The 20264-nt window shown below is 42.2% G+C and overlaps 1 protein-coding gene across 2 annotated transcripts in view; it reads right to left on the reverse strand.

Moving 5' to 3' along the window:
• The window catches only part of ANTXR1 (ANTXR cell adhesion molecule 1), a 218807-nt gene that overhangs the window by 109937 nt on the left and 88606 nt on the right, over positions 1-20264 (reverse strand). For both annotated transcript variants that reach the window (XM_005599916.4, XM_070236270.1), the window contains exons 11-12: positions 5311-5380; positions 3741-3819 (exon numbers count right to left, since the gene is read on the reverse strand). In XM_005599916.4, the coding sequence (XP_005599973.2) occupies positions 3741-3819; positions 5311-5380 (149 nt within the window). The remainder of the gene's footprint in view (positions 1-3740; positions 3820-5310; positions 5381-20264) is intronic.

Raw genomic sequence — 20264 nt, forward strand, 5'->3', positions numbered from 1 at the left:
TGGGATGTATTTAAATATGCTGGTAAGAGAGGACTTTGGATGCTTGACCATTTTCTATAGTCATGGAGCTCAACAAAGTTTACCATTTGTATAGGAATCTTTTAGCTCTTGGATGGAAAAATCTTTCCTGTAAAACTTCATGGAATTTCTGCTCCTGGCAGGGGCAACAGTTATTCATTGTGGATCTTGAAAATCTGTGACATAGTTGTCCAAATGGGCACCAAATAAAGCGAGAAAAGAAAAGTCTCAACTACATATTTTAAAATTATTTTTGGTTCCAGATGATGGGCTGGGCAGGCTGTGACTGGCACTGACAAGACTAACCCTTTACTCAGACCCAGGGGATCATTTTTGATCTAAAAACCGTGTCCTCCAAACCAGCTGCCCAAGAAACAAATGCACGTCCAAGACCTTACTTCATATTCTGGATGACCACACATTCCACCTGCATCTCTGTTCTGCCCAGCGATGGCTTCAGTCTTTTTATTTTGAGCTTCTGTGTAAGGCCCTGTTGGGGATTGGAGTTTGATGTTTGAATATAGGTTCCTTTCTCTGGATAATTTTGGCCATCTTGTCTGCCCCTCTGTCAATCACCTGGGCTTGGTCAAGTGACAAACATGTACTCCTAGGGATAGATCTTGGCTCAGGAGAGTCCTTTTATTATCATGGGACTCTGAAGTGAGGAGCCAACTCTCTGGGAAGAGTCTCCAATTAGCACAAGAATTTTGACTAAGCTTCCACTGTAACGATAGCTAACTTTGATTGAGCACTTACTGCCTGCCAGGTCTTCTGCCAAGCCCTTTGTATCATTTCATTTAATATTCAAAATACCACTAAAAGATGTAAATTATTATTATTCTAATTTTACAGATTAGGAAATTGAAGCACAAAGGGGCTAAATAATTTGGTCAAGGCCACGTAACAGCAAAGCTGATCTCCTGACAGTCCCCCTCCCTCCCAAGTCTTCTCATCATCGGTCTTCCTCCTGTCAGCTGAGGGCAACTCCATCTTTTCAGTTGCTTAGGTCAAAGCCTTTGGAGCCATTTTTGACTCCTCTCCTCTCAAGCCCCACATCCAATGCTCCAGGAAATCCATTAGCTTTGCCTTCAGAACACATCTGACTCTGCCCATTTCTCTCATCTCCATTGCTCCTTCCTGAGTCAAGCCCCCATCATCTTTTGCCTGAAATATTGCCATAACCCTCCTAACTAGTCACAGTCCTTCCATGCTTGTCTTCTAATAAGCTGTTACAGCAGCCAGAGTGATCTTTCAAATGCAAGATCATATCACTCATTTGTGAAAAGCCAAAGTTCTCACAAGACCCCCCACTCTCCATCCCCAGGACCTCGCTGCCTACTCCTCTCCTCACTCATTCTCTTCCGCCAAACACAGCAGGTGTCTCTGCTTGTGGGGTGTAAGCACTGGGACTCTCTGTTTGGCATGTTCTTCCCCCTGTAGCCTCACAGTTAACTTCAAAGTCTCTACTCAAACGCCACCTTCTCAGTGTGGCTCTACTTACGAACTCACTCAAGTAGTACCAAATCCCCTTTGCTCTTTTTTTTCTCTAGCATATATAACCTTTTAACATGGTGAAACATTCATTTATTATGTTTATTGTTCATTGTCTGATTTCTCTTCCCCTCCCCTTCCTCACTAGACAGAGATTTTCGTCTGTTGTGTTCTCGGATGTATCCCAAGGACCCAAGACGGTGCCTAGGACACGGTGCATGATCAATGAATATTTGTAGAATAAATGAACAAATGGACCTAGATATCAAACCTTAGGGTGGTTACCATTTTCTTGTAGACTCACAGGATTCTCAGGTGAAAAGGAGGGTAATGCAGAAGATGTTAGGAGGTGGTGCTGCTCAAGGGTGAGTAGAAAAGAAAACTTAGAGAGGAGCACTGAGATGAAGGAGATAGAAGGCGCAAGTGTAGGCTGGAAGGAGTCAGGGAGATATAGAGGGGCTTTACTGGGAGTTCTTTTCATTCTGTAGTACATTAGTAAGGACTCCCTTTCTTCTTGGCTTACAGGCCCAGGACTTAGATTTGTAGTCCTGGATCTACCATACCACAGGTGTGGTCCTGAGATGCTTCCCCTTCCCACTTCCCTGCCCTTGTGGCCTCAAGAGCATGGCTGTTTCTCTGTGGTATGGTCAGACATAATGAGAAACACAGGTCCAAATTGTTGGATGACTCCAAAGCGGGGAGGAATCTGGAATGGAGTTGTTAGATCTGGGGTATTTTAATCATTTCCTACAGTTTGGCAGATTCCAAAAGGGTCAATTTCTTAAAAAATCAGGCAGGGTACACTTGAAGAAATTTCACCGCTTCTGCATACAGTTTTCATATTTAGTCTCCAGATTTGACATTCAGTTGAAGGATGCCTGAGACACAAACATTTCTCAGTGGTGACACATCTCTGTGACAACCCTAGTCTCTTACTTTGGTCAACTAGAACTTTTTCATTTTCCGTACCCATTTGTACTGGCTTACGCTGGTTTCAAGAAAACTGGTTTGTCCTTAACATAAGATGAAAAGTGTGTGAGGGGAAGACAGGAGTTGGGAGGGAGTGTTGTCCATCATGAGGACCAACCTCCTGCTCATTTATGAGATAACTCATTTTTATCTTTTCTGGCTTCAGTGCATGCCTGCTATCTCTTATCCACCTGTGAAGGTGTTAAGGACACAAACTCCAATTACTGAGGGATTCTAGCAACATGTCCTCAAAAGCCATCCAGGAAGTGACCATAATATCTGGCCAAGCTGACCATCAGGCCAAATACAGTAGTCTCTAGAATGATCTAATGGAAAAAGCACATTTCGTTGCAGAAACAATATTCTGACACAGGTTATTTTGGGACTGCTCATATTAGGGGCTCAGGTCTGTATATGAGCTAACGCATCCCTGACTGCCCTCTGACGGGCTGAGCTCTGAGACGGTGACAGTGGGTGGGAGCAACTGCACAGGCGGAAGGGTTCCCTGCCACAGCTGCATATGAAAACCTCCCAAGGTGGCCTTGGAACCACCGAGCCAGAGCCCACTCCAGAGGCTTTGTTTCAGTTAGTCTGGTGTGAGGTCAGGGTTTCAAAATTTTTAAAAATTTCTCCAGGTGATTTTATGTGTAGCTGGAAATGAAAACTACCTGACGTGAAGGATCCAGAGACTGGACATCTGAGGAGCTGGTAGAGAAGATGCAGTTTCCACTCCTGCTTCACAATCCCTATGGCATAGGGCCCCTCCTGCCCATCTGCTGCTTCATCAGTTTTCCATTTTCTCCTGGATTATTTCCACAATCATATAAACAAGCTGTAATTTCTCCCATTTTAAATAAAAGACTCTCCTCATACTCCAGATCTTCCTTCAGTTACTTCTCTTTAGAGAAAAACTGCCTACCATGTGCTTTCTGTATTTGCTGTCCAATTTCTTTCTGTGCATTTTCTCCTAAACCTACTCCATTCAGGTATTCCCCTTCACTACTGCAGACAGTGGCCCCATCTTACCATCTGCTCACACCAGTGTGTTCAGATCTTGCCCTTGAGAACAGAAATGGGGAACCTGGAGAAGCCCAACATAGGCATTCCTGATATGCTCTGGGGTACAGCACGCCCCTGATCCAGACCAAGGTTGGTTGAGCAATGCTGGGATCAAAGCTCAGTGAATAGAACGCAGAACCAGAAAACTTTACACGGAGATGATAATGACAATGAAGGCTTCAGTAAAGGGAAAGGTGACTTACACAGTGTGTGGTGGTGATGATGACAGAACTGGAGATGAAAGACAGGCCATCGTTCATGCTGACCTGGAGTGCGGCTTTCCTGCAACGATAAGGGAACCAGAGATACTCATCATGGTGTGCAAGGAGCAAGGGGCTGAGAGCTGGACACATAGGTCCCCTGTGGACTCTGCTCTTAACCACCCTTGGGACTGTAACCTCTCTCCCTGGGGGCCTAAGCTGTCTCCTTTGTAAAATGTGGAGGACGGTCTCTAGGGCCCCTCCACCTCTAACATTCTAGAAAGATGTCAGGATATGCTTAGTTGGCATATCAAGACAGTACATTCAGTCCTTCCTCATTATAGTAAATTGTATTGAATGGGCAAAGCCTGCTTCCATTTAATTTACTTGGTCACATTGTCGTAGGATGAAATATTCTTAAAAAAATGGTTCAAGTCAGTGAGGATAAACTGCTCAAGCTATAAACTTAATGTTCTGTTGTTATCTGCGATTCTCAGCAATCTGATCCTGACGGGGTGTCTTTGTTACTACCGAGCCACCTCACAGAGGTATAGCAGCAGACAAACTGATTTGCCTTCTACCCTTCCCTTCCAAAAGAGACTCACTGAAACAGGAGCCTGCGTTTTGCAGCATGAACAAAGTGCTACTTTGTGGAATCAGTTATATTGGAGGCTGATGTTAGGCAACACGAGTTAGAGGCAATCTGAAGAAATGATTGAAAGCAGAATTCAGATGAACAAGTTTAGCACTTTTTCCTTAAAGCTAGCATTCTACCTTCAGCCTGTCATAGACATGTTTTGGAGAGGTCAGTTAGTGTTCTCTCACAAACATTGCTTTTCTGTTTTCCTACATATTTCTTTTCTTGTTTGGTGCTAATTCTCTTCCTTCTGTTGAGCATTTTGATCGCACTTCACTAGTATCTATTATAATTGCACCACCATGAGATTTTCCCCATAGATTAGTTCAGGGAGCCTCCTGCAGTCTAGGTGACTACCCAGTGCTCTGCAGAGGTGTAGAGGAAGGAGTGCTGAGCTTGGCCTCAGAAGGTCTGAATCTGGGGTCTTCATTTGTCTTGAACCAGCTGTGGACCCATTAGCCTTTCTGAGTTTCCTTATCTCAAAGGAGTAGATAACAATCATCCAGCAGGGCAATTATGCTAATAGGATGAGGCAATGTAAGTGAGAACACTTTGAGAAGCTTTCTAGAAATGTAGTTGCGATGAAGCCAGGAAGACCTTGGTTTAAGCCCAGACTCTTCCACTTACTGCTGTGTGACCTTGGGCGAGCTACTTAATCTTAACCCTAATCTCAGCCACAGATCCTACATCTGTAAAACTGGGATGATGTGAGCTGTGGTTCGTCAGAAACTTGAGAAGACGAAGTGAGATACCCTTTGTAAAACATTTATCCTGGTGCCTGGCTCTCTGTAAGCATCAGCACCATCATCATTCCCTGGAGGAGTCTATAGAGAGGCTCCAGTATGACCATGAAGAGAGACCTTTTCTTTTCCCTTTGTCCCCTCTCCCTCTGCTCTCCTCCCTGGCTATGACGTTCAGTTGCTGGTGGAAACTTACATGCCAACTTCTTTTAAGATAGGCGCTGGACACAGCAAATAAGTATCTTCCACAGCAAAGGGCTTCTCATCTGTAAAAAGGAAGTCAGTGGATTAAGAAGAGTGGGGCAGGTTTATAATTTCAAATTCAATGACTCCTAGAGACCATCAGCCAAGTCCAGGGAGACATTAGAAAAGCAGAAACTCTTTGAAATAGAAGCTTGTCTTGAGCTGTAAAATCCACTGGAGTGAACTCAAGATCTCCTGCCCGAATACTAGTCCCTGACACTGTACATCCAATTGAGTTAATCCACGAGCAAGTAGAGACCAAGCTCTTACCCTAGATCAAGCTCCTACCATAACCAAGGGAAACAAGAAAATATTAGACTGGTCCTCGGGGAGCTTTAGGGCTAAGTCTAGTTTGAGAGAGATGCCTTATTCATGGAGAAAGTTCGTTGATGCAGCATTATTTACAACAGCCAAGACATAGAAGCAACCTAACGTCCACTGATGGACGAATGGATAAAGAAAATGGATAAATAAACATATATATAATGTAATATTATTCAGGCACAAGAAAGAAGGAAATCTTGCCATTTGTGACAACATGAATGGAACTTGAGGGGATTATACTAAGTGAAATAAGTCAGACAAGGAAAGACAAATACCATACAGTTTCAATTATATGAGGAATCTAAACAAACACAAAAACAACAAAACCGAATTCATTGATACAGAGAAGAGATTGCTGGTTGCCAGAGGCAGGGGGTGGGGGAAATAGGTGAAGGAGGTCAAAAGGTAGAAACTTCCAGTTATAAAATAAATGCAATGTGCAGCATGGTAAATATAGTTAATAATACATATGATATATTTGAAAGTTGCTAAAAGAGTAGATCTTAAAAGTTCTAATCACAAGAAAAAAATTTGTAACTGTGATGGAAGTTAACGAGACTTATTGCGGTGATCATTTTGCTGTATACATAAATACCAAATCATTAAGCTGTACACCTGAAACTAACAGAATGTTACAGGTCAATTATATTTAAATGAAAAAAAAAGAAAGAAAAAGTTCACTGACAAATACAAGAAGCACCTAAGCCAAAACATCATTTGGCTTTAGAAGATAGCGAGCTCTCTGTGGGTGGGTCACATGGTGAGATTACAGGGGACACAACACTTGAGCTGTGCTTCAGTGGAGATGGGGAAGGGGCATTCCTGGTGGGAGGAGTGGCAGGAGCAAAGACAGAGCAAACGACAGCTACGTCCAGGGTAGGATGTAATAGGATTTGGAAAGCTCAGTATAGAAAGAAGTTTGGTCCAAGTTCTTTGAGTTAGACTGAGGGATTTGGACGTGGATCTATTAGCTATGAAAAGAACTCTGGAGACTTCTGGAGAAAAATTTGAAGTGATTTTGGAAGTTTTAGCAGATGTAGCTGTGAAAGTTGGATTAGGGTGCAGGGACTCTGGAAGTGGGGAAGTGGGGAAGTTCTTGCTCTTATCCTAACGGATGATGGGGAAAAACTTAAGCAGCTTTAATCCTGAGCTCCTTGAGAACTTCACTGCGTCCCAGATTCTGGGGCCAGACGCAGGGCTGAGAAGTTGTTACGCTCAGTAGATAGATAGTAGTCATTCCTTTATGACTCAACATTTATTGGGTGCATGCTCTACACAAAATGTGGTAGGACCTGTAGGTGATACGAAGATGAATAATATGTGTCCCTTTAATCTAGTTGTGAACACAAATACCTATACTAGAAGATAGGGAGGAATATATATATAATTGAAGGATGATATTCTGCTATTGGCATTTGTTACGAAACTGACACTTGAATTTGGCTGACACTAAACACTTGCCTGAGTGGAGATTAGGAAGCCTCGTGCGCTCCATGCCTGGACTTAAGGAGCAGAGCTGCCTGGGACGGAGTCAGAGGACCATCCGAGCTCTAAGCACTGTGTCTCCATGGAAGGAGGAGGAAGAGGATGGTCAATCACAGTCTCCCCTATGTCTAGGGAAATCTTCAAGGGGTGAAAAGTTAGGGAGATTATTCCAAGTCATTCATTCATTCAACAAGCGTTTATTGAAGGCCTACCATGAGCTAGAGATAGACTTTGAGAAGAGAAACACGGTCTCTGCTTTCACGGATTTCATGGGAGCTGCAGAGGCAATAGGTATTAAACATGTTCATTTTTATTAAAAAAACATACCCTTTTGAATGTCTACCATGTGCCAGGCATTGTGCTAGGCCTTGCAATGAACAAAACAGAGGAAGGGCCTCACTCAAGGGGCTGACATGCTAGTAATTACACAAATTACTATTTAGTTACGATTGTGGCAACCACAAAGAAGGAGGAGGGGGCCGACTGTCATCTAGAAGATCAGGAAATGCTTCCCTGAGGAAAGGCTTTGTCAGCTGAACCCTGAGGGTCCGATGAAGAGGAGATGGAGTGGGAGACAGGCAGCAGTGCAAAGATCCTGGGACAGGATGGAGCCTAGATCTTTTGAGAGCTAAAAAAAGGCCAAGAAGGCTGTTGAATTTGAGTGAGACAAGGGCTCAAAATGAGTCTAGAAAAGGCAGCAGAACCACATGACCAAGGCCTTGTAGGCCAAGGTGGGGCTTTTGGGAATTTTCCTAAAAGCAACAGGAAGCTATTGTAGGGTCCCCTCATACTTAGAATTACCACTAGCAGATTATGGGATGTTGGAATAATGAAGATGGAGTAAAATTATGTGGAGTAAAATTATGAAGCTTATGATGACAGTGGCGGCTCACACAGTGCCTGAACTGAGCATTACTGCTTTCAAGATGCTTTCCCATCTGTGATGACAGTAATGCCAGAGAGACTCACCTGGGGCATGTTGTGCATAGGTGTTTTCTAAGCACTTTGCATACATCACATAATCAAATTTAACCCTCTAGGAGTGTTATCAGGGAAGGATATTATTCCCTTCACTTTAAACGTGAGGAACAGACATAGAGAAAGAAGAAACTTGCCCAGAGTTACACAGGGGAGCTTGGATCCACACCCGTGCAGTCTGGCTGCCACCTCTTGAGAAGAGCTAGGCTTTATTCCCTTCTCACAATGATCTTGTGAACTAAGGCAAGGCAGGGATCACTAGGCTCATTTTCCAGAGGCAAAATGGAGGCTCAGAGAGGCAACAGTGACTCGTGGTTGCACAGCAAGTCAGCAAGCCAAAGACAGGACTAGAACTGAATTCTCCACGATTCTTTCCTCGCCAAGAGCCTCTCCGTTCCAGGAAAGGCTTGTATTAGAGAATAAACCAAACTTGGCACAGGCGTGGCTGACGAGAACCTATATTTATTTCCTCTTGGCCATGGCTTATCCTGCTGCACATGCACCAGTAATACCTGGGCGTGCAGATCCCTGCCCACAGAGCCAGCCCACAGAGCCACAGGGCAGCCACAGAGCGGCCACAGGAGGCCTCGTGACTCCCGGCTGCATTCTGCGGGAAGAGCTGGGTCACGCTGAGGAGGGCATCTGAGTTGGAGCACTGCGGTGACACACCAGCAAGGCCTCTGTGGGCATGACCGGCATGAGCACGTGCCGGTGTTGGCGCCTGCCCTCACTTCCGGGCTTTCTCTGAACCGCTCTTCTCCCTTCCCTCCATCCCACCTGGACAGGGCTGAGAGGACGAGATTGGCCTGGGTCGAGGAGACGTTTCTCACTTTCTCCCCCTTTGCATTTTCCTTTCCCGCCTAGGAGACCAAATATTTCTGGAGCAAAGCAGAGGAAAACCTTGCTGGGAGGCCTGGGGAGATTTTGCCGAGGCTGTAGGACAGGCTTGACACGGCCTTTCCTCAGTTATCAGCCTCCGAGGCTGTGGGCCCGCTTTGGGGAGCTGGCATTTTCTGCTGTGAGAGGGATTGTTTGGTTTGGAGCCTGTTTTCACTTTACCACAAAAACGAGTGACTTTTTTTTTCTCTCTCTCTCTAAACAAAGGAGGGCCATTTGGTTTCCATAACTCAGATCATCTGACTCCTTCCTGGAACGTCCACTTGGGAAGCAAAGCCTTTCTCCTCGGCTGGGCCATGTTTGGCTCAGGGGCCATGCCAACCTTGTGGCCATCTCTGCCAAAGCCAGTGGTGCTGCGATGTTTATCGGGCCATAATCCACTCCGAGGATGACTGAGGCCCCGTTCCTCTGTCCACTGGGCAGCCATTTCACTGCTCCTTAGCACTGAGTGGGCAGGCGAAATGCAGACCAGGAGCTAGAACCAGCTGCTTGGCTTATTTGCAACTGGGGAGAAAATCAGGGAGGGGCAGGAGTTTAAAACCAGAAGTCAAGGGAATTTTTAGATGATCTGTAAATATACATTTCCTTGCTTCTTACCAAAGATATGTCAGAATTCAGTGCACACCCATGACATAGGTTAATCTAAAGCTTTTGTCTACAAGAGTCTGATAATCAAACAGAAGCTTGATTTAAATCAGGATTTGGGGATCAATGAGCATGTCATTAGGCCAAACTGCCAAACACCCCAGGCATGAGAGCTGGGAATCCCTGAAGATGAGTACAGTGGGCACAGAGTGGGGCAGGGTAGACTTTAGAGTCAAACAGATCTAGGTTCAAACCCCAGGTCTTCTTCTAGGGTGTGACTAGGGACAAGTTCTTCATCTGTAAATGGTAATGATGACATCATTGCACTGGTTGTGTGGGGAGTAAGGAAGAGCACATGAAAGTGAAAAAACCAGGTTACTTGGCACTTAATAAACATTCGGTAAATGTTATTCCACATTATTATATGGGCATTCATGTCTTTAAAACAGATCATGTGAATGTGTGGTTTCAAATTAGAGAAACTGAAGATTAAAATTTTTAAAATGATTGCTTAATTACATCGATCTAACAAACTAACAGCTTCCTAGGTATTAGGGATTCCTAGGAAAATGAAAAGCTTTAGTGAATGTGTGTATGTGAACATATACACATATACACGCACACATGCACATATTCGCATACACACACACACATCTGTATCCATACACACCATATCTATATCTATACTGATTTTGTCTAATATTATATACCCATAGTCTCACTTGACATTATTATTATGATTTATTATTTACAATTTTGGAAACTGAGGTTCAGAGAGGTTAGTTAATTGACTTAATGTGGTACCACTAGTAAATGTCAGAGCTGGAATTCAAAACCAGGTTTTGTAGAAAGGACTTGCCCAAAGTCAACCCAGCTAGTTGTTTTACAGGTGTAATTTGAACTGGTTAGCCATTTTATATTGTCATAATCTCACAGCTAGCTTTGTGATGTAGCGTGAAGTACACCAGGAGCTAAGTCTCTTTATACCTGACCACTTTGGAGGCAAATGGTCAAGATTTTCCACAGGTGAGGCTGGATAACAGCAGGAGGCACGTCTTCCATGGGAGGGGACCAGGGTTGAAAAGCTCTGTGATAAGGTTCAAGTGTCTTCTGAGAGACCGTGATCTACTGTAATGAACCCATGTTCCAGAACCATACACTCAAATGTGTACATTCCCAGGTTTTGACCTTGGATCAATGTAATTCTTTTCAGACTGGTAAAAAAGTTTCCAGAATTCTTCCTTGCAGTTGGTGACTGTCTACTGGATTTGGGACAAAACCAGGATTAAAATTCATTAGCCAATTTAAACACTAATCACAGTGAATTCTTTTATAGGGCTGATTAAATAATTCAAATACATTCCAAGTCTTGGCAATCTTTTCTTGATATAAATATTTATTTCTGGCCAAAAGGAAAAGAAAAATAACCCTTGGTCTTATCTGGGGGAGCTTGTTGAAATCCTCCAAAAGCTGATGTAAGCTCCAAAGCAGAGTTTACATTCCTACTGTGACAAAATAATGGAGCTTAGGGACTAAATGAGCTCACTCTGCTCTTTCTCGCAATCTCCCCTGGGTCTGGGGAGCATTTTCATGGCATCCCTGAGCCAAGTATAACTGTTCAGCACCAAATTATCAGCTGGTTTGGGAATGTGTCTCCGAATGAGGGGAGAACAGACAGGCTAGAGTTAGGCTGGACGTTTCTACCTTCTCATTGAATTCAAAAGTAACTAGCTTTTTAAGAAGTTAGACTTTTAAAATATTGTGCAAAAACCTGAAATAAAATACTATTCAGCAGGACTCCAAGTTGGTGAAATGCAAAGCTTCTGGGTTGAGTTTTCTGGAACACTAGCCAGAAAGGAGATAGTTGATTGCCCTACTGGGGCCCCTGCAAAAATAATTCACAAGCGTGGGAGTCTTACTGCAGAGCTAAATGGGATCCATTGCTTAGAGCAGAAAGAAACTAACATTATCAGGCATGTACTACGTGGTCAGGTCCTGGGCTAGAAGGTTTTCAGAGATGGGTGAGATAACGAGCCTATAGGTTCTTTTGATAGAAGACATTAAATTCTACGTCAGGACACAAAGCAGAGATTTTGAAAGTGGAGAGAGTGGCTTCTACTTGGAAAGGCTGAACAGTGGTTCTGAGGTCACAGAAATGAGAAACAAGGGTCAAAACAGAATGGGAAGAGATGGTAGTGAAGCACAGGTGGGTGGGGCCAAGCTGGGAATAATCCCCAGAACATAGCATGTCCACTGTAATGTCCTCTCATGCCCAGCTGAAGCCAGAGGGATGCTCTTAGCATGGCAGAACGAAGCTGGCCACCATCCTTTTCCTCAGACGTGATACACATCTAACCCACACCCTCCCTGACCTGGAGTTGTTGCAAGGTTTCCTTGGAAGCCCTCACTGGCTAGTTACTATGAGATTAGGTCATAGACTTGGTCTACAGGCTCCAGATAAGTTCCCCGGGCTTATACATACCTATTTCACCAGTTCCTGTATGTTACAGGTATCCAGGGTATGTCTTTTGGTTTCCCTCCCTGTTCTCAGGGGCAGGTTGCAGTAGGATGGAGAACAATGAGCACATTAAGAGCCTGGGCTCTGGAGTCCCATGAAAGCTCTGCCACCCACTGGCTATGTAAACCTATCCATAACCCAGTGTTCTCACCTAGAAGATGGGAATAATACTCATTTCATAGGTTGCTGTAAATTTTAATGAGATGATACGATTAAATGCTCAACACTTAATAAGCAGTCAACATATGTCAACTGTTATTACTGAAGTCGGGCACTGCTGGGCTTATTGTCTGAGGTACCTGTAAAACACAAGATATGAATGTGTGTGCAAACTGAGTAGGTCTTGGAATTTATCTCCTGGGTTGTGTCAGGACGATATGGTGTAGGTGTGATAAGAAGAAAGTCATCTATCCAAATAGGATCTTTGGATGTGTATATAGTGCAGTAATTCTCAAATAAGGGCGATTTTGTCCCTTAGGGGACAACTGGCCATGTCTGAGACATTACACGTCTAGGTGTTATAAGATGATGGGTAGAGGAGGGAGACGGCGTAACAGCTCAAGGATCACTGGAAGACACCTGGCTGGACTAAGGAAGAGAGTGTTTCTTGGTAAACTCCTCCATGCAGGCTGCGATGGGTCCAGGTTTTCCTAGTGGTAGGTGGCACCTGAGCCACTCCAGGTGGGGTGGAGCTTGGTGGAGCTTTATTACCGAAATGGGGCACTTTAGAAGTGGGACTTAGATTGCTGCCAAGGTTCTGAGCTGATGTGGGTAGGAAGGCTGTAGAGTCAGAACATCTTACCTATAAATAGCGATATAGGACTCAGAGTTGACAGCAATCTTGGTCACCGTGTGAGGATCAAGATTATATCATGGCCCCAGAGGAGAAGAAGTAAAAAGTGAGGGACCATAAGCCCATTCCCAGAGAAATGCAGGGATGGGATCCAGTAGCCCCGCTGGTCTCTGAAGTGTCTTTTTGGGGCTTACATATTCCCCAGTCCTGCCCAGGGTTGTGGCCCCCATGGCTCTGGGCACATCAGCTTTTAGAACTGGTCCTCAGCAATCTGACTAGTCTGACTTCTCAGGATGTAAATTATTTTCTGCTCATATTTACTGTTATTTTTATTAATTATAAAAGAGATAGATGTTTAATGTGAGAAGTCTGAGAAATACAGAGAAGTCCATAAAGAAGAAATGGAAATCCTTGGTAATCCTAACTTCCAGTGATAAACATTGTTAAGGCTTTGGGGTACACTATTTCAGAATTTTTTTCTATGCACATTATTTTTTATGAAACTAGAATCCTACTACACATAATGCTGTGATATTTCACATTCATCTCTATCTGAAGTTAATAGGGGTTGTTTTAGGTATTGCAAGAAAATTAAATGAAGGTAATGGGGCTCAGGGCTCTTGCAAAATATTTTCTCCTCTCAATAAATCTACACCAAAAAATTCTTGACTGTTGGCATTTCTAAAACTTACAAATTATCTTCTAAGCAAAGCAACCTTTAAAAATTTTGTAAGCCTGAGGTCAGAATAAGTGGTGCACTCAAGACAGCTGTAATTTGCTAAGAATAAATATATTTTTTAAAGCTTTGTTTTTACTTGGTTGAAGACAATTCAGGATTCATGCACAAGGTATGTGCCTCTTGACACATAAACTCTTGCAGCTGTGCACAATTACATTTGGAAGGCTTTTACCTTTGGAATTGGATTGAGGGGCAAGTCCACCAAAATGGCTAAAGCCTTCCACACAATCAGGGCCGTGAATTATGACAAACACTGCTGCTCTTAAAGTACACAAACCTACACAGAAACCCAAGAAGGGGTGGGAAGGAGACCACTGGCACACACTTGAGTATCAGTGGATGCCACTAAGCTGCTGTGGTATGCATATTAGGGGCCAGAGCTGAACTGCACAGAGGAGAGATCCACAGGTTGCACTCTTTTTCTTCCTTTCCCTCAGCAGCACCCAACTTTTCCTCTAAATGCATGTTGAGCAAATATTTAAAGAATGTTAGTTGGAAGAGGGCATAGATTATTAGCCTGCTTGGGGTTCCCACAAGTCTGGCCCATCTCTGTATAATCACTTTCTCTTCCATTATGTCCACTTCTTGAAATGACAAAGGAGCAGTATTACATGAGGAAGGCCATCGTCCATGGAAATCCAGCCATCTGGTGCAGAAGCAGAGGGGGTCCAACTTCTCCTATCAGGATAGCAGGGCTGGGGTAATGGCAGTTTCAGGGAATTTACCTGCAAATCTCTCCCCCAACCACACCTCAAAGAAGCACACTGCATGCCAGAGTCCACATGCAGCTTATGAATTTTCACTTGGAGGCAATTGTACCCTTGGTAGAGCAAGGGCAACCTCAAGGGTGACCGTCTACCAGGCCCTGCTGCAGCGACTGTGTAAACTTGCCCCCGAAGAAGCTCTTCTGCCCCAAAATGAAAATCTTCACTACCTACTTACCTCTGGTGGCAGCTCCCCTTTTCTCCCCACTCCATTGCAGATTACTAGGGCTTTTGTCTGACCAAGCAAAACTGCAGTGAATTTCCACATATCTATATTTTTGTCTGGGCCTGAAAGATGGGAACATGCACTGATGCAATCTCGGCAGGAGGCACTTCAGAAACGATTGGGCAAAACCTGAGCTCCGTCTGAAAGCGGGAGCAAAAAGGGGACACCTCCAGATACACGAAAGCTCCTGAAGTTTAAGAAAGAGGGGCCACTTGGGGAATCAGAAGAAGTGCCTTACCTGTGATCACACAGTCAGCCCCCTCCACTGACATTCTAAACCTGGGGCTCTTCATTCTCTGGTCTGGCCTTTTTCTTGAACCTGGGTTCAAGTCTCAACTCTCTAATATGCTCTGTGACCTTGGGCAAGTAGCTAGCTAAACCTCTCTGAGCTGAGGTTTCCTGTCTGCAAAATGAGAGGGAGCAGTGGGAATGAGCACCTCTGAATCAGGCACACATGAGTGACATGGGCATTCGGGGTCAGAGGATCTAGGGATCTGGGAGGATCCATGTTTTGGAAGCAATGTAGAGAAGTGGTCAAGAGCTTCTGGAGTAGATCGCTTGGGTCCAAATCACTTCTACCTCTGGACATCTGAGTAACCTTGGGCACTTTGTCTTTCTGAGTTTCAGTTCCCTTGTCAGCAAAATGGGGAAACAAATAACTCCTCCCTCACAGGGTTGCTGCCAGCATGAAATGAGATGGGTTAGGGAGAGCACAGGGTAGGTGCTCAGCAATCAGTAGCTACTATGATTGATGATGCTGATGTGCAGCCCGATTGAGAACCATGAGACAAGATGCTCCTCTATCTCATTTCTTTCTGAGTTGCACAAAGTGAGATTCCACCATCTTCATATGACTTCAAACCCCCAGGGATGCATTCTCAATTGCACTAAGTGCCTTTGACCAACAGATGCAACACAACCAGTGAGAAAGGGAGCAATAGGCTTTTGTGTGGAAGTTTAGGTTCTCCTACCCTCTGCCCTCCCTCCCCATCTGCCAGCCTAGGTGCACTTCAGTGATCTCCATAGGGTGCCCACAGCAGCCCTGGGGCCCAGATGTTTTCTAAGATGAAGTACAGTTTCTGGATAATTGGACAGATTTTTAAAAAAACAAACACACTGGGAACTTCTACATGCGAGTGAGTATTGTCTCTCGTCCCCTTGGGAAACTGAGCCCCTCTTTGGAACTCTTAGAGCTGCCTTCATGACTCACGTTCAATTTGAAAAAATATCTTCAAAGGGGGCAAAGTTCTATCCTTTGAGAGTGAACAAAAAGTAAACTAGAGCCACGTCTGGTGAATACGATTGGAGATCAAGCTGGGAAGTAAAATTTTGCATCAGAAAAGAAGTGTGCCTCTAAAACCAGGAAACTGATTTCTCCCAGGGCCTATAAATTAAATTTTAGTGAGTTTGTTAAAAATCAGTTTCTTTTGTTTATAGTCATACCTCATATGTCTCCACGCAACACCAGGATAGTCTAGCATATTTCCCATTAGTGCATTAGTAAAAACGTCCATTTTTAATTTACCGTTCATTGAAACGGGTCATTTCTCAGCTCATACCCCAATGTCTCCTTTTTAGCATTCTAATCTCTCCACAAATGGATTTCCAATTGAAAGTCGATCTTTTCTTGGCACGATACACCGAATACTGAAGTAGGAAAAAGTGCAGCCAGAATAAATAAAACTTGGGTGAAGGTATCCAAGATATTTTCTTGGCCAGGAGCAAGTTCAGCCTGGTGATTAGAGAACCAAGCAAATGCTGAACTTAAGATGTGTGCAAGGCCTAAACAGTTAACAAGAATTTTAAAATTAAATTTTAAATAACTGTTAACACTGTTAGAAAATACATATAGACAGAAAGAAGAAAGTAAAAATTAATAGTGATCTCATTCAGAGGTAACTACTGTTAACATTTTGATGTGTGTCTTTCAAATCTCTCTTTCACCCTTCGCATATAAATGTATATAAAACAGAAATAGCATTGAGGTCCTGTTTTGTAACTTATTTTTAACATATGAAGCTATATCATTAACATTTTCCCACATCAGTAATTATTTTTCTTTCCCATAACATTATTTAATTGTTTAGGGGTGAGGTATAATTTATATAACAAATTATCTACTGTCAAACATTTATGTTGCTACCATTTAGAGGTTTTGATCTGTTTTTTCTTTCTTTCTTTCTCTCTCTCTCTTTTTCCTTTTGCTATCATAAGCAATATTATGACGAACATCTTGTAGCCAGGTCTTTGAGAACATTCCCAATCATTTCCTTTTGATGAAGTTGAGATTGAAATTCTGAGTCAAAAATGTATAAAAGCAGTTGATTCATTTTAAGGACTGCCTTCCAAAAGATTTAATGGTCTCTCACCAATGATAAATGAAAACACTTGTTCCTCTATATCTTTGCCAACACTGGGCATTGTATTTTTGTTAATCTTTGCCAGTATTTTAGATTATTTCAATTTGCATTTCCTTAGTTACAGTGAGCATTTTCCATATGCTTATGGACCATTATTTTTCTTGCAAATTTCCTTTTCACATCTTACCCATTGACGTGCTCACCTTTTATACTGAATTTAAGAACTGTCTATATATTAAGGTTACTGGCCCTTCATTATATGTCTTATAAATAATTCTGCCAGTTTTCTGTTTCCCTTAAGATTTTGGGAGTGGGCAACAGAAGAATTAAAAAATATGTAATCAAACCATCAAATTTTTCCTTCATGGTATTTCTCTTCAGTGTTAGGCTTACGAGGTCTTTCCCCACTGGAAAATTACATAAATAATTATTTTTGTTTCCTTCTAGAATCTTTATAGTTTCATGTCCACATTTAAATTTCTCATCTGGAATTTGTTTAGCTGTAAGGTGTGAGATAAAAATTGAACTTAATTGTTTTTCCAATTGGTTAGCCAGTTGTCTCAACACCATTTTTTGAATAATCTGCTCTTTCCCCGCTGATTAGAAGGGTAACTTTATTTTATATTAAATCCACATAGTGTTTGGCTCTGTTTATGGACCTTGTTTTTCCTATTCCAATGCTCAGTTTTTCTTTTGTGGCATCAGCCATACATTGTTTCAATTACTGCAGCTTTTTTATACATTTTGAAAGCAACTAGGGCAAGTTTCCACATTTTTCTTGGCTATTCTTAAATGTTTATTCTTCCATATAAACTTTAGAAGTATTTTCTTAACTTAAAAAGTCCCCCTGGTCAACAACAAAATATCAAACAACCCAATCAAAAAATGGGCAGGAGACATGAACAGACATTTCTCCAAAGAAGATATACGGATGGCCAATAGGCACATGAAAAGATGCTCATCATCACTGATCGTCAGGGAAATGCAAATCAAAACTACACTAAGATATCACCTTACACCCGTTAGAATGGCTAAAATACCCAAGACAAAAAAATAACAAATATTGGAGAGGTTGTGGAGAAAAAGGAACCCTCATACACTGTTGGTGGGAATGCAAACTGGTGCAGCCACTATGGAAAACACTATGGAGATTTTTCAAAAAATGAAAAATAGGAATGCCATATGATCCAGCCATCCCACTACTGGGTATCTATCCAAAGAACTTGAAATCAGCAATTCAAAGAGACCCATGCACCCCTATGTTCATTGTAGCATTATTCACAATAGCCAAGACGTGGAAGCAACCTAAGTTGCCCGTTGGCTGATGACTGGATAAAGAAGACATGGTGTATACACACACACACACACACACACACACACACACACAGTGGAATACTACTCAGCCATAAAAAAGGATAAAATTGTCCCATTCACAACAACATGGCGGGATGCAACTTGAGGGTATTATGTTAAGTGAAATAAGCCGGAAGGACAAACTCTGGATGACTCCACTTATATGTGGAAGATAAACACATGGACAAAGAGAACAGATTAGTGGTTAGCAGGGGAAAGGAGGGTAGAGGGTGGGCACAAAGGGTGAAGTGGTGCACCTATAATATGACTGACAAATAATAATGTACAACCGAAATTTCACAAGGTTGTAAACTATCACAACCTCAATTAAAAAAAAAAGTCCCCTTGGAATTTTCACTGGGATTGTATTAAAAGTAAATATTAATTTGAAGACAACTGATGTCTTTATGATACTCAGTTGCTGCTTCATTTAATAACAGTGATTATAATAATAACCTAATACCAGCAGCCAACATTGATCGACTGCTTACTGTGTGCCAGGCCCCGTTCTGAGCCCCATCTCCCACATTTAAACCTCCTAACAATCCACGACAGAGGTGCTATTATTGCCGTACTCATTTTACAGGTAGAGAAATTGAGGCATGGAGATGTCAAATAACTTGCCATGGTCACAGCTTTAAAACAGAGCCAGGATTCTTTTCTTGGGTAGTTTCGTTCCAGTGCCTGTGCTAAGCCACAAGTCTGTACTGCCTCTCCATTTATTTATACTTTCTTCATATCCCTCACAATGTTTTGTGACTTCCTTCTGGTTTGTCTTTACAAGTTTGGTTAAATAAGTTCTTACTAGATTTTATATGTTATTGCTCTATTTTTCCTATGATGTTTTCTAATTGATTGTTGCTGAATTCTGGAAAAGCTATGGATTGTTACAAGGCTGTATTTATTTTGAAAGCATCCAGTTTAAATAACCTTCTTATTAGTCTGGTAGTTTGTTGATTCTCTTGAGTTTTCCAGGAAGATATAACCAGCATTTTAAAGTAATGATGTTCAGCCCCCTTTCTTGTATTTATATCTCTCATTAGTTTCTTGTACTGTCGTAATACCTATGGCATTGTCTAATACAGTAGTCTCTAGCCACATGTGGCTATTGACATTTAAGTTAATTAAAATCAAATGAAATTAAAAATTCAGTTCCTCAATAGCACTAGCCACATTTCACGTCTGGAACAGCCAAATGTGGCTACCTACCATAGTGGCTGCCATCTTACAATATTTCCATCATCACAGAAAGTTCTGTTGCATGGTGCTGCTAGAACTTTCAGATCAATGTTAAATAATAATGGTGAAAGGGGTTGTCCTGCTTTTTTTCTTCCTAACTGTAAAGTGAATACCTCTACATAGTGATATTACCATTAAATGATGTTGAGTTTTGAATTCAAATATCTAGATATATTTTTTATTATGTTACAGAAGTCTTACCCTATTCTTAGTTTTCTAAAAGTATATATATATTTATATATAATAAATTTATTATATATTAATATATTTACTATATTAATATATATTATATAAATATATGTTTATTTTTTTATATATTTATAATATTTACATATATATATATTTTTTTTGGCTAAGATTCACCCTGAGCTAACATCTGTGCCAATCTTCCTCTGTTTTTTGTATGTGGGTCACCGCCACAGCATGGCTGAGAAGTGGTGTAGGTCCATGACCAGGAACTGAACCTAGGCCAAAGCAGAACACGCTGAATTTAACCACTAGGCTACAGGGCCAGCCCCCGAAAAAGTATGTATTTTTAAAATTTGGAATGGATAATGGATTTTAATACCTTCTTGGCATCAAAAAGCATTGCTATGTGAGAGGCAAATCCCCCCATATTCTCATATTCTTCAAAATTGGTCCTGAT

This window comes from Equus caballus, chromosome 15 (genome assembly GCF_041296265.1).
Source record: "Equus caballus isolate H_3958 breed thoroughbred chromosome 15, TB-T2T, whole genome shotgun sequence".
In the NCBI taxonomy this organism is placed as follows: domain Eukaryota; kingdom Metazoa; phylum Chordata; class Mammalia; order Perissodactyla; family Equidae; genus Equus; species Equus caballus.